Source organism: Protopterus annectens, chromosome 7.part0 (assembly GCF_019279795.1).
Source record: "Protopterus annectens isolate FY-2018-M chromosome 7.part0, PAN1.0, whole genome shotgun sequence".
In the NCBI taxonomy this organism is placed as follows: domain Eukaryota; kingdom Metazoa; phylum Chordata; order Ceratodontiformes; family Protopteridae; genus Protopterus; species Protopterus annectens.
Window position 1 is genome coordinate 1242831681 of NC_056739.1, and position 13062 is coordinate 1242844742.

General features: G+C 38.4%; 1 protein-coding gene across 1 annotated transcript in view; it reads right to left on the reverse strand.

The window, feature by feature from the left end:
- The window catches only part of DENND4A (DENN domain containing 4A), a 2763357-nt gene that overhangs the window by 1801885 nt on the left and 948410 nt on the right, over positions 1–13062 (reverse strand). The window contains exon 11 of the mRNA XM_044077857.1: positions 7871–7888. Coding sequence (XP_043933792.1) covers positions 7871–7888 — 18 coding nt within the window. The remainder of the gene's footprint in view (positions 1–7870; positions 7889–13062) is intronic.

The following is a 13062-nucleotide window of genomic DNA, read 5'->3' on the forward strand; positions in this document are numbered from 1 at the left end:
GGTGTACCTCACCCAAGCACTAGATACATTCAGTATGTCCATCAGTTATAGACATCTTTTGCCCACATCTAGGGCATTTTTTGATGCCAGATTTGCTTTTTCCTTCTCCTGCTAAGACATATTTTCAAAGGCAAATACTAGCAATAGTAATCACAGCAAAAATGCCCTATAAAAAAAAGGGGGCTCTAACAGTAAAATTCACAGAAAAGAGCTAGTAAAGCCTCGTGAAAAGAAGGCTCTAAGAAATTTAGCTAATAATGCAAATATTTATTTGCCCTGTATAAAAAGGGGCCTGTAATTTAACAAATACACACACAGAATATAATACTACAGATAGGACAAGAAAAGGCCTTAAAACACGGCCACTAACATCTAATTATAATATTATTATTAAAGGCAACTATGTGCCCTGTGAAAAAGAAGGACTATAATCTAATACAACACACTCTTTTATAATACTGAAGACAAAGAGAAAAACTATGTGCCCTCTGAAAAAGAAGGGCTAGAACCAAACACAACACACTCTCTTATAATATTGAAGATAAAGAGAAAAAAGGCCTAAAAACACGGCCACTAATTTCTCAGTAATTAAGCTAACTGAGATAGAGACAGGGAGAAAGGAAGGCCTAAAAAAACAGCCCTAATGACTAACTATATAATATAAATAATCTAAATGATCAAAATACAGACTACACAGTCTCTATCTTATCTAAATGACTAAATAACCAACTAAGCTATTATAACCGCTATTTTTGTAAGAAAAAGCAAAGTTATTCACTGGGCAGAGCTGGTGAAGGTCCAACCAAGTTGCAGCGGCAAACGAGATCTAGGGTAATATCAGGGTACTTCAATGGATAGGGAGTTGGCCTCTAGCTGGTTGAAGACCTCGAGCTTTTGCAGTTGGCCGAGTCGGAGCCGAACCCATCAGTAAGAATGAATGGCAAGATAGAACTTCACATCCTTGCCATTGGGGAGAAAGGCCATTCTTTTGTCAGTGCTGATGAACCCTCCCAGGAAGACAAGTCTTTGTGTGGATGAGAAGCACGACTTTCGAAGGTTCAACTTGAATACTAGACGGGAGGGTAACACTGGGCCTTCAGTAGCAATTCCAAACACCTGGATGCAGACTCTGCACAAAGCAGAAAGTCATCCAAGTAAGTAAAAATATGAATGCCAAGAGTTCAGCAGTGAGCCACTATCTCAGCAAGGCATTTGGTAAACTTTTATGGTACACTGGACAGTGCAAAGGGCAATGCAGTGAACCAATGATGCAAACCAAACCACATATCTCAGATATCTCCTGAACAAAAGGGATATGATAATATGTTTTTCCTTCAAGTCCAAGGTCTCCATAGAGAAGTGGTCTAGCGGAAGAAGCATGTTCTGCAGGGTAGGCCTCTTGAACTTGGCGATCTTGCCAAACATATTCACAACGATAGGTCCAACACCCGTTTCCATGACTGGTCTTTTTTGGGGAATGAAGGCAGCCAAGCCACAGTATAGTTAAAAGTTACAGGAGAATCATCCATTTTGGTAAAAGAACCTCTCATTAGGTCTGGCAGGGTTTTCATCCTACCATTTCCTTTCGGTGCCTTGGTTTTTGTTCAGCTGAGATTTCTCTGTTTGTAGGGCTGCCGGAAATTACCCTGCTTATTGGAGGGATGGGGATATGGTACAAATCTGATGCTGTTTGCATCAGTTTACACTTGTCATATAAGTGTTTTAGGATCAGATTAGCTGCTGAACTAAACACACAATCAGAATCAAGGGGAGCACTCCATCTAATTTAACTCATCAGAAATGTTTTGGCTGTGAAACCAAGCATACCTCCTTACTACCACTGACTTTGCTGCATTTCTAGACACAGTACCAGCCCCCTCCAAGGCACTCTAAGGCATATTTAAACACTTAAGAAACACTGGAAACAATCTCTCTATCATAGTCTTTCTAGTCAGCATGTAAAATGCCGCAAACCCTTCTCAACTACACATTCACCTCATCACAAACTACCACATAAAACATTGGCAGTTAAACAGTTTGAAAACTACCATGCTGGACTGTGCCAGCTTTTTTCTCTGAGATTCTAGCCACTTGCCTAGTTTATCTTAAGGACTGAGTTTAAGGAAGACCGTCTTTTTATTAGTAAAGTCACTGGAAAAAAGAACCAGGGCTTGCACACAAGGGTATCAGAATCCATCAAGTCAGGGGAAAAAAATAACCAGGGCAATTATCAAATAATGGCTGCACTGTCAGCCAGTAAAAAATGGACAAATTCCACTATTATCCTTCTAAATAGTAATCTGTAGTCTTATTTCTATAGCCAGGCCGCGGTGGTGCAGCAGTTAGCGTTGTCACCTCACAGCAAGAGGTTCTCCAGTTCGATTCTCAGCTGGAGCGCCTTCTGTGCACCGTCTGCATGTCCTCTCCGCAGTTGAATGAATTTAAAGACATGTAGGTAGGTGCGTGCGTGGGTGTGCCTTCCTTCAAGGTTATGCGTCAGGCTGGCAACTCAGCACCATAAAAATTCACTGCCAATCATTAGCAGACCGGAGTTCCGCTGTGGCGATCCCTAACTGGGAAAAGCCGAAAGACAGTTTTTTAGTCTATTTCTACAGGCGGTACTATGCTGAACACTGCACTGAATAAAATGACAGTAGTTTTAATAACATGGATCCAAGAACAAAACAAGTGAAAAAAATCCCCGATTTTATTAAAAAAAAAAAAAAAAAAAGACTAGTTTCACTCCAAATGAATGGATACAGCCTAAAACATAGTTAAAACAATTATTGAGTTAAAATCCTTTACCAGGAAACTAAAATTCCAGGTATTATTTGGAAACCGTACAAATTCAGATGTGGCACGTGTTTCGTACATCTAGTACATTTAATCCCCCACTTCACCCAGTACTGCAAATGTTTGAACTAGTGTGTGAACTAGATTTCAGATACATGGCAAAGCACAGTACAAGAACTAATGTTAGTTTGGATATTAACCGTGATGAACGTGAATTTTTAAAATACATTCATTCACAAGAAATTTGGGTTTGTAAATCTGATAAAGGGGGTGGGTTAGTTGTCTTTGATATTAGTGATTATATTGATTGGATAAATCAGTTATTGAGTAATGATGCTTACCAGTTAAGTTCTAGGTCTGAGGTTAATAAAGCTTACAATTTAATTAAGGGATATATTAATGATTTGTTTATTGAAGGCCGTATTGACCAAGCATTATTGAACTATATGATTACATTATTCCTTATTTACCCATCCTTATTCGGTATACCTAAAATCCACAAAGATCTAGTTAATCCACCCATGAGGCCACTTGTAGATAGTCGTGGCTCTCCGACCTATGCCTGTACTAAGGTTATTGACACAATGTTACAGAAATATGTGGCTTTGGAAGACCAAATCTGTAAGGATTCTTGGTCTTTTTTAGCTAAAACAAACACCCTGGATTACGTTGAAAACCACAATTTCCTAACAACTGATGTCAAGGACCTGTCTACATGTATTCCATATCAAATTTGCACAGCATGGGTGGCATTAATGATGTTGAAATATAATGCTCCGTGTACGGACATTTCATTAGTGATAGAACTACTTGATCTAGTTCTTTCTAATAACTTTTTTATATTCAATAACCAATTTTATTTGCAAAAAGTAGGGTTAGCAATGGGCTTCCTCATGTGGAGAAAGTGTAGCCAATTTAGTTATGGCACACTGGGAGACTGAATTTGTTTTCAAAGATGAAAATGTTTCCAAATCCCTAGCTTACTACACCAGATACCTGGATGATATTTTTGTTTTGCTAAAAGGGGATGAAAAGGTAGGAAGTGACTTGTTGGATGGGTTTAATAGGTCAACTGAATTTTTGCATTTTACATCTAACTTTAGTACTGATGCCATATCATATTTAGACATTTGGCTTTCTAAGAATAGAGCACTGAATTGCTACACTGCAAAAATATTTAGGAAAAATACTTATTCCAATGTGTTTCTTCACTTTTCTAGCTGTCATCCTTTTCATCAGAAAAGGTCAGTTATAAAAGGCCAATTAGTTAGGGCTTCACGTATTATTTCTCAGGATGAAGATTTCCATGAGGAATGTATGTTTTTGAAAAAAACTGTTTCTTCACTGTGGGTACCCAGAATCCTTGTTGGATACCTTAATAGAAGAAGTAAATTATAAAAGAGCAAACCTTACTTTTAAGTCCATCCTGGTTATTAGAAGGTTTGACACTGACAGTTTAGGGACCCTTGAAACACCAGAGTCATCTCTACATAGTGAAACAGTGTAACATAAGGGTCAATCACTATGTTGTAGTTTTATAACTACATTTAATGTACAAAGTAGTTTTTGTGTGAAAACAATAAAGAAAACCTGGGAACTGTTTAGATGCAATCAGTCACTGTTTGGTAAACTTGGTAATTCTCCAAATATAGTATTTAAACGTGGTAGAAATCTTAAAGATTTATTAGAAAAGCAGCATTCTAAACCCCCTAGATTAGTAGGTATGACTAAATGTGAGAACTGCAATTGTTGTAAACATGTGGATGTGAATAATTCATTTACTGTTAATGGTTATAAATATAGATTACAAGCAATATTTAATTGTAATTCAAGTGTTATTGTTTATCTAGCTAGATGTACACACTGTCCTGCATTCTATGTGGGGAAAATGGAGCATAGACTCAGAGATAGAATGTATGAACATTTGTCTGCCATCAGTCGTAACAAGCCTGACAATGCACTAGCTAAACATATTCATTTGAATATGAACCACAATTTTAAATTTTTAGCCATTGATAGTGTTAAGCATGATATCAGAGGGGGCCCTTTTACTCTCAAACTTGAGGAGTTAGAATTAAAGTGGCAAATTAAACTGGATGCATGTAATGTTCCTGGTCTAAATGACACAAGCTCTATAAGCAGCATCCTTAAACTTAAAGAGTTTACAGAGGTAAAAGGTTATACAAGTATTTGTTACAATGTGTAAATGTATAAAGAGTTTGTATTTTGCACAATGTGTTTAGCAACATTCTAGTTTGTATTCATGTATCTATGTATTTATATTTGAACATATAGTTAAATGAATTATTACTATATATTTATATATGCATTGCTTATATTTTTGGTATTTTTTTAAAATAATTAATTAGTTGATTGTCCCGCGTTTATTTGGTTTAAGTGACTATTTAAAGGATTCTCACTGTAGAGTTGTTATTTCTGATGAAGTTTGCTACTTGGCAGACGAAAAGCGCTTCAAGTAATTTTTATTGTGGAATTTTATTAAATTAAGTGTGAAGACTCTACAGCTGCTAGGACTTGTTTGTGGTCTGAATAGCCTAAAACAGTATTAGACAAGAAATAAATCAAAATTTGATAAATTATTGTCAGATATATTTAACATACAAAATACATGCATAAACAATATTTCAAGCATGGGCAATACGCTTTTAGTCTGCCAATAAACGAAAATAGTTACTTTTAAAAACAAACAGGACACTTATGGAAATGTCTAAATTAATGCCTGCTTTAAAGTAATTTGCAAGTCTATTCAATGCATCAGCTACTCTTTTTCAGACAACCAATTAGTACACTTCTCATTCTTATATAATCTTCTACACAGGTTGTCTGATGATTCTCTGCTACTTTTTGATAACCCAAACGTTCCCAGGGGTAGTTGTCTCTAAACACCATATATACAGAGTATGGTTTCTTTTTAAATGCCTGTATGAAACACTGTACAAGCTCAGACACTTTAGTCTCTCAAAGTAACTTAAATTTTCACATCCATGGATACCCTTCATATATTTCTGCTGTATTCTTTCCAATTTACAAATTATTTTTTTTATAAGGTTTCAATATTGGAATTCCATACTCAAGTTTGGGTCTAATGCAACTAAAACAATTTCATCATTTCTGACTTCCAAGACTTTATAACCTATAGTTCCATAACTATCATTAATCAACTGGTTGATATTATTAGAAAAAACTCACAACTGGATCTACCCATATACCCAGCCCCGTAAATGCATCAACAGTTTCAATCACTGCGTGCTACAGTAAATATTCAACTTTCATTGCTTGCCTTCTAAATCCCACATGCTTAGTTTTTGATGTATTAATCAGCACATTATTCTCCTATGCCCAAATGGTCAATTTACTCAAGTTCTTTTGCACATACGTTCTGTCTGTAACACATGTAATTAGTTTACCAACTTTCAAGTTATTAGCATATAAACATTGAACACCTCAGACGAAAAAAGGTAGGTTGGACAGAACCCCGTGGGACACCATGCTTGCAACCTAGAATTTTACCTGTCCAATTGCTGTATGGTACTTGTAATGCTCTATTTGTAAAGCCATGCAGCTATCCATCTTATCAAGAGTACATGAATACCTAGTTGCTGTAATTTCGTGCTCAGTTTTGGTGTATGAGCCAATCAAATGCTGAAATTAAGTCTGTGTAAATTATATAACAGCAACATTTTATTTATACTTGCAATTATATTGTTATAAAACACGTTACAGCTGGTTATAGATATATTTTCAACATATGCATGCTGACATACGGTTTAAAGTGCCAACCTTTCCCATTATGACAACTTATTAAAAAAAAAAACACTTCATTATTTTTGCTAAATGTGAAAGTAAACTTGGGGCTTCAAAATAGCTGCATACTTATCAACAGCTTAACTTCTGCTCTTCTAGTCTGAAAAAGCAAACTAAAAGATATGGGATAGTAATTCTGCCAGTTTTAGTAAAATTCAATTACAGTCTAGTACACTGCCTAGATGCAAGCATAAAGAATAATTTCTAATAATAGCAATGACTAATAATGACTGCTAAGAAGTCACATGTGGCCCTCAAAGGCGAAACCTAGACAGCCTGAAAGAAATTCAACTAGAAATGGTGAAGGGAAAATACTGACTGGGAAGAATCCTACAGCTGTTCTGCAAAAAGCAGTTCAAGCTCCAGATGTGGTACACGAGATAGTTTCCAGTAATCTAGATATAAAATGAATGTGCTCAGAGCAGATTAAAAATAAATGAATATTGAAGGAGAATATTAACTAAAATAACAAAAGGCTGCAATAATGGAAGAAGCTTTAAACAGCTATTCAGATGAACTAATAAAACTAAAAAAAAAAAAGAGGCTGAAATGAATAAAAGGCTGGTTAAGTATGAGACTGTTCAAGAACAGCGGCTTCAAAAAGGGTAGAGTTATAGGACAGCACATGCAAGGAAAACCTGAAAATTTTCTGCTATACAAGAAACTGGAAGGAACAGACTGTATTCATTTTATGAGAGCACAAATATGCAACTTGTCTAGTATTTCACAGCAAGATTTGTTAACTGAAAAGGTCACATCGTGTGTATGCTCCAAACTTGGCCATGAGAAAGCAGCCAGGACCTGTATTAGTAAAGATGAAATCTTACCACCAGAAAGAGTTAATCCTGATAAAACTGTGACAGAAGGGCAAAGTATTAAAAATTGGAGACTGTAAAGTGTTTGTGGATTATTCCCTGTACACCAGACAGAAGAGAAGCAAATTTATCCCAGCAAACAGGAATATCGGAAGGCAGATGTGAGATTCAAGCTGCTGTATCCAGCTGTCTTCATAATTTCTTCCTGGAGGATCAAAGTTAATTTTTTGATGCAGAGCATGCTAAGGAGGAAATACAAACCTTTGTCTAACAAAAAGTGAGCCATCAAACAGAAGGGGACTCAGCTTCTCATTCTTCTGATAATAAAGCTCATAGAGAGACTTTGCCAGTGAAATCTTTTCCAATGTTCCAAATGAAAATGCTTGAGACAGAAATAAGCACGGAAGATGACTAGAAGGCTCGAGAATACCTTCGACTTGAACCAGAATATGGGGCTTGGACATGGAGATAAAAAGGAAGAAAGACCACAACAGTGAAATTAGTGAATAAATGTGAGATTATAAAGCATCAGCTGCATTTGTGAAATATGTTTTTTCAAGAAAAAGTGGTTGAGAAAGACTGAACATTTGTTCACTAAGGTATCCGTAAGTAAAACAATTTTTGTTTTTAACATAAACTGCATGTTATATATTAAAGCATTTTCGGTGATTGTTGTACACTTATTTATTTATAGTTTGCAGGATAGTCCATTGGGCCACGAGGAGCCCATTTTCAATGGAGTCCTGGGGAGAAAAACTCCAGAAAATTACAAATTACAGATTTAACATAAGAGTAAGTTATTAGAGAAATGTAATGTGCACAAATTAAGCAAAATTAAACAAATAAAAAAATACATATTAGTAGAGTGCACATATTGGTACAATGCAATAAGAGTAATATTTACAGTCAAAAGTTTTTAACAGTTTAACATATTAGCACAATGCAGCAACAGAAACAGTGTAAATTTTTTTAACAGCTGCGCTAATTCATGCAGTTAATTCCTAGGCTACTGAATTGTACCATTCTAGGAGTTATTTGAAAAAACAGCCACCAGGTACCAAGAGAAACTTTTATACAAAGTTTTATGGTTAGTAGTGTTTTTTCTGCATGCAAGGTTTTAACATGAATATTCGAACTGCGGTGGTGGTGCTGCGGTAATGTTGTCGCCTCACAGCAAGACGTTGTGCCGTTCGATTCTCAGCTAGAGCGTCTTCTGTGTGGAGATGTGCGTGAATGGGCGTACCTTCGTTGAAGGTTGTGCGTCAGGGCTGGCAAACTCGGCACGTAAAAAATCTACTGCCAATCATTAGCGGACCGGAGTTCTGCTGTGGCGATCCCTAACCGGGAAAAGCCGAACGACACAAACAAACATTCATGAGGATTAATGATGTTTTTAAATTGGATGGTTTTTATTGGATAATTAATCTCATAGAGGATTATAAAAGGCATTAATTGTTCTCTGACCCACATCCGATGAAGTGATTCAAACGAAAACACTGGTTTTAATGTGTGCGTTTATGTGCTTAAAATAAAGTTGGATTTTAAAAGAATTCCGGCTGATTCTTGGTCCTGTGGTGCCTTGGATTGTCATTCTAGGAGTTATGCTAATTCCTAGAGTTTATTAGGGGTACCAAACAATGGGAGGCTATTGTGAATTATAGCTTATAGAGACTAACTATAGTGTAAGGAGATTATGTGGGGTGGGAGCAAGAGCATTCCCACAGTGAAGTTAGGTGTGTGTGAAGTAAGGTTTTGAATAAAGAGAGCCTGCTAGTGGTGCAGATGAGAGGTGGGAGGGAATTCCAATGGCGTGCTAGAGAAAAGGACATTAGATATTTGCCTGGTGGATGGACAGGTTTATGCAGTTCAATTAGATTTTGGGAATTAGATCTCAGTCTATTTGGTTGGTGCATTTTAAAGGTGGTGGCAAGAGAGGGACAGAGAGAGGGGGTGAAAATAAGATTCTGTGCTTGGACAAGTTGAATACAGATGAGGTAACTGGACAGCTCAAGCTAATTCAGTTGGTGTAAGGCAGTGCAGTTATGGGAAGTGGATCTATGGCCGATTTCAAATTTTATTTTATTAATAGCAAGAGGAGAGTTTAGTCTTGAGGGAGGACTGCAGGTTAGTAAGGATAGAGGCACCATATAGGAGGGATGGGATAAGTTAAATGCTGGCAAGGGTGAGCCAAGTAGAGGGAGAGATGTAACGGTTGTGGCGGGAAAGCATGCCTATTTTTTGTGTGTTTTTTTTATATTTACTTGTAGATGATTATCAAACTTCAGCTGGTCATCGATCAGGACTCTTAGTAGTTTAGCATTATAGACTATTTTGAGAGGAGTATTATTTTAACTGGTGACTGAGAATGAGGTTTTATCTAGGGTGGTGGTTTTGGAAGCAGTAAGTATCATGAGTTTAGTTTTAGTAGCATTGAATGCTAGATGGCTGTCCACCATCCACTGCTCAGTGGAGGAGAAGGCATCTTGGGTCAATTTAACTAGACTGGCTATGGAAGAGGCAGAGCAGATTATTTTTGAATCGTCGGCATATTGGACAAGATTGGCATTTGGGATGGCTTGGTAGAAATCGTTCATGAATATATTGAATAGAAGGGGGCCTAAAATTGATCCCTAGGGGACACCTGTGGGAGTATTGAGAAAAGGGGAGGTGGCTTTTTTCCATCTGACTGTTTGTTGCCTGTTTGAGAGGTAACTGGTAAACCAGTTAATACAGGAGTGGGATAGATTTAATTTGGAGAGTAGTGAAAAGAAGGTTATGAGAGATGGTGTCAAATGCCTTAGAGAGGTCAAGGAGGAGGAGAGTGGACATGACATGGCCAGTGTCATGGGCTTTATTAATTGTTTCTGGGAAGGAGAGGAGAGCTGTGGTAGTGCTATGGCATGGTTTGAAAAGTACAGTTTTGTACCTACCATAAATGTAGATGTTCGAAGATCCACATTGCTGCAGTCCTAACACTTGGGTAGTCCGCTGTCCCAGTCGGCCCGAATACCAAAGTATATGGCTGACGTCGGTCACGGCGCATTAATCTGACGTCAGGACGTCAGGGTACAAATGCGCATGACCGACGTCATATCCTCAGTCTTTTCTTGCCCCAGATGTCAGAAGACCCTAAAAAGATAAGGCTAAAACCAAAAAACACTACACACTCCTGCACCAAATATATATACAATATATACAAATTTACAAGAGTATAACCCCATCCACACAATCCCCCCTAAACACAGAGGGGAAGGAGGGAGGGTAAATTGGACTGCAGCAATGTGGATCTTCGAACATCTACATTTATGGTAGGTACAAAACTGTACTATGTTCTTCATACCACATTGCTGCAGTCCTAACACTTGGGTAGAATCCCAAAGCAGAGGTAAGGGAGGCTGGCAAATCATAAGGAAGCAGGAGCTGACAACATGCCCTGCAAAATAGCCGTGGCAAAACCAGCCCTAGATTTAGAGTAAAGAGGAAGGTGGTAATGCTTAGAGAAAGTATGCACTGAACTCCAAGTAGCTGCCTCCAAAATATCCTTAGTTGCCACCCCCCTTAGAAATGCTGTTGAAGTGGCAGTAGCCCTAGTGGAATGAGGCCTAATCCCAGCTGGAATCTCCTTGCCATGATGGGAATAACAAAATGCAATGCAAAACCCAATCCACTTAGAAATAGTTTGTTTTGACACAGGCTTACCCTGAGAACTCAAACCAAAAGAAACAAACAACTGCTGAGACTGCCTAAAATCCTTAGTCCTGCTTAAATAATAACGCAACTGCCTGTGTACATCTAAAGTGTGCAAAATCTTTTCCCCTTATTTTGGGGATCTGCATAAAAAGTAGGCAAATGAATAGTTTGGTTTAAAGCCACACTAGAAACCACTTTAGGCATAAAGGAAGGATTAGTACGTAAAGATACCCTATCCTTATGAAAAATCAGGAAAGGCTCAACCGCCATAAGGGCCTGCAATTCAGACACCCTTCTTGCAGAGGTAATGGCTAACAAAAAAGCAGTCTTCCATGACAAATGTTTCAATTCAGCAGTAGCTGCAGGCTCAAAAGGTTGTAGAGTGAGTTTCTCCAACACAAAATTGAGGTCCCAAGCAGGAGTAGGAGCTCTACGTGGGGGTCTTATATTCTTTGCCCCTCTAAGAAATTACTTGAACAAAGGATGAGAAAACAATGGTGGGTCACAATCATAGTGAGCTGAAATTGCTGCAGCATGAATCTTAATGGAAGAAAAAGACAAACCTTTGTCCAATAACTCAGTAAGATATTGAAGAGACACACTCAAATTTGGCTCAGAAACATCCAAATCCTTTGCTGCACACCAAAATAAAAATCTCTTCCATTTTCATGCGTACACTTTCCTTGTACTAGGTCTTCTAGCTTCCATAATCACATTCAAAACTTGTTGAGGAAGCTGAGACCTGCTATGGTTCAAAACAGAATATGCCAGGCTGTTAGATGAAGAGAGTGAAGCTTGACATTGAGTAGATGCCCGTCCTTCTGAGACAATAGGTGTGGAATCAAAGGTAAGGGCCATGGAGGCTTCCTTACTAGACTCCTCAGTAATGGGTACCAGTGCTGCCGAGGCCAATCTGGAGCTATCAAAATCATCCTTGGCTTGTCCTGTCTGACCTTTAGGAGTACCTTTGGGAGGAGAGGCAGAGGTGGAAAGGCATACACATGAAGATTTTTCCAACTGAAAGAAAGAGCATCCACTTTCCAGGCTGTGTGATGAAACCTTTTCGTGCAAAACTTTGGCAGCTGGTGGTTTAGTGGAGAAGCGAACAGATCTATGTCTGGAGTTCCCCATGACACTGTCAATTTTGAAATACATGAAGATCCAGTTTCCACTCGTGGGGATCCATGATTTGCCTGCTTAACACATCTGCTAAGGAGTTCTGTGCTCCTGGCAGAAACCTTGCTTGAAGAGTAAGCTGCAAGCTGAGCGCAGTCTCCCACAAAATCATTGCTTGCCTGCATAGAGGATAAGAATGTGTTCCCCCTTGCTTGTTGATGTACCACATGACAGTTGTGTTTTCTGTTAGAATCAACACCTGCCCTGGAAGAAGTAACTCCTTGAAAGCCTTCAATGCAAACTGGACTGCTAACATCTCCTTCATGTTGATATGTAGATGCTGTAGTCTGGCAGGCCACTTGTCTTGTATCCACTTTCCATTCAGATGAGCTCCCCAAGCTATGTCTGAGGCATCTGTCGTTAGAATCTGACTCGCCTCTGGCCGGGTCACAGAGAGTCCCTTGTTTAGGTGACATTCCTGAGCCCACCACAAAAATTCCTTTTGAATGCAAGGTATTATTTGAATGACAGTGTCCAGATCTTGGCAGTGCTGTGTCCATACATTTTTGAGATACCATTGTAGCTTCCTCATATGCAGTTTGGCATTGGGAAGCACCAGAATACAAGATGCCATGAACCCTAATGCTTGAAGGACTGTCCTTGCAGTCAGCACGGACTGATGAGATAGTTGATGGAAGTAAAGGGATAGACTCTTTTGTTTGTCCGGGGTTAAAAAGGCCATCTGGGCTGCTGTATTCAGTCTCACACCCAGAAAGCACATGTCTTGAGAGGGTACTAGACTGGACTTTCTTTCGTTCACAGA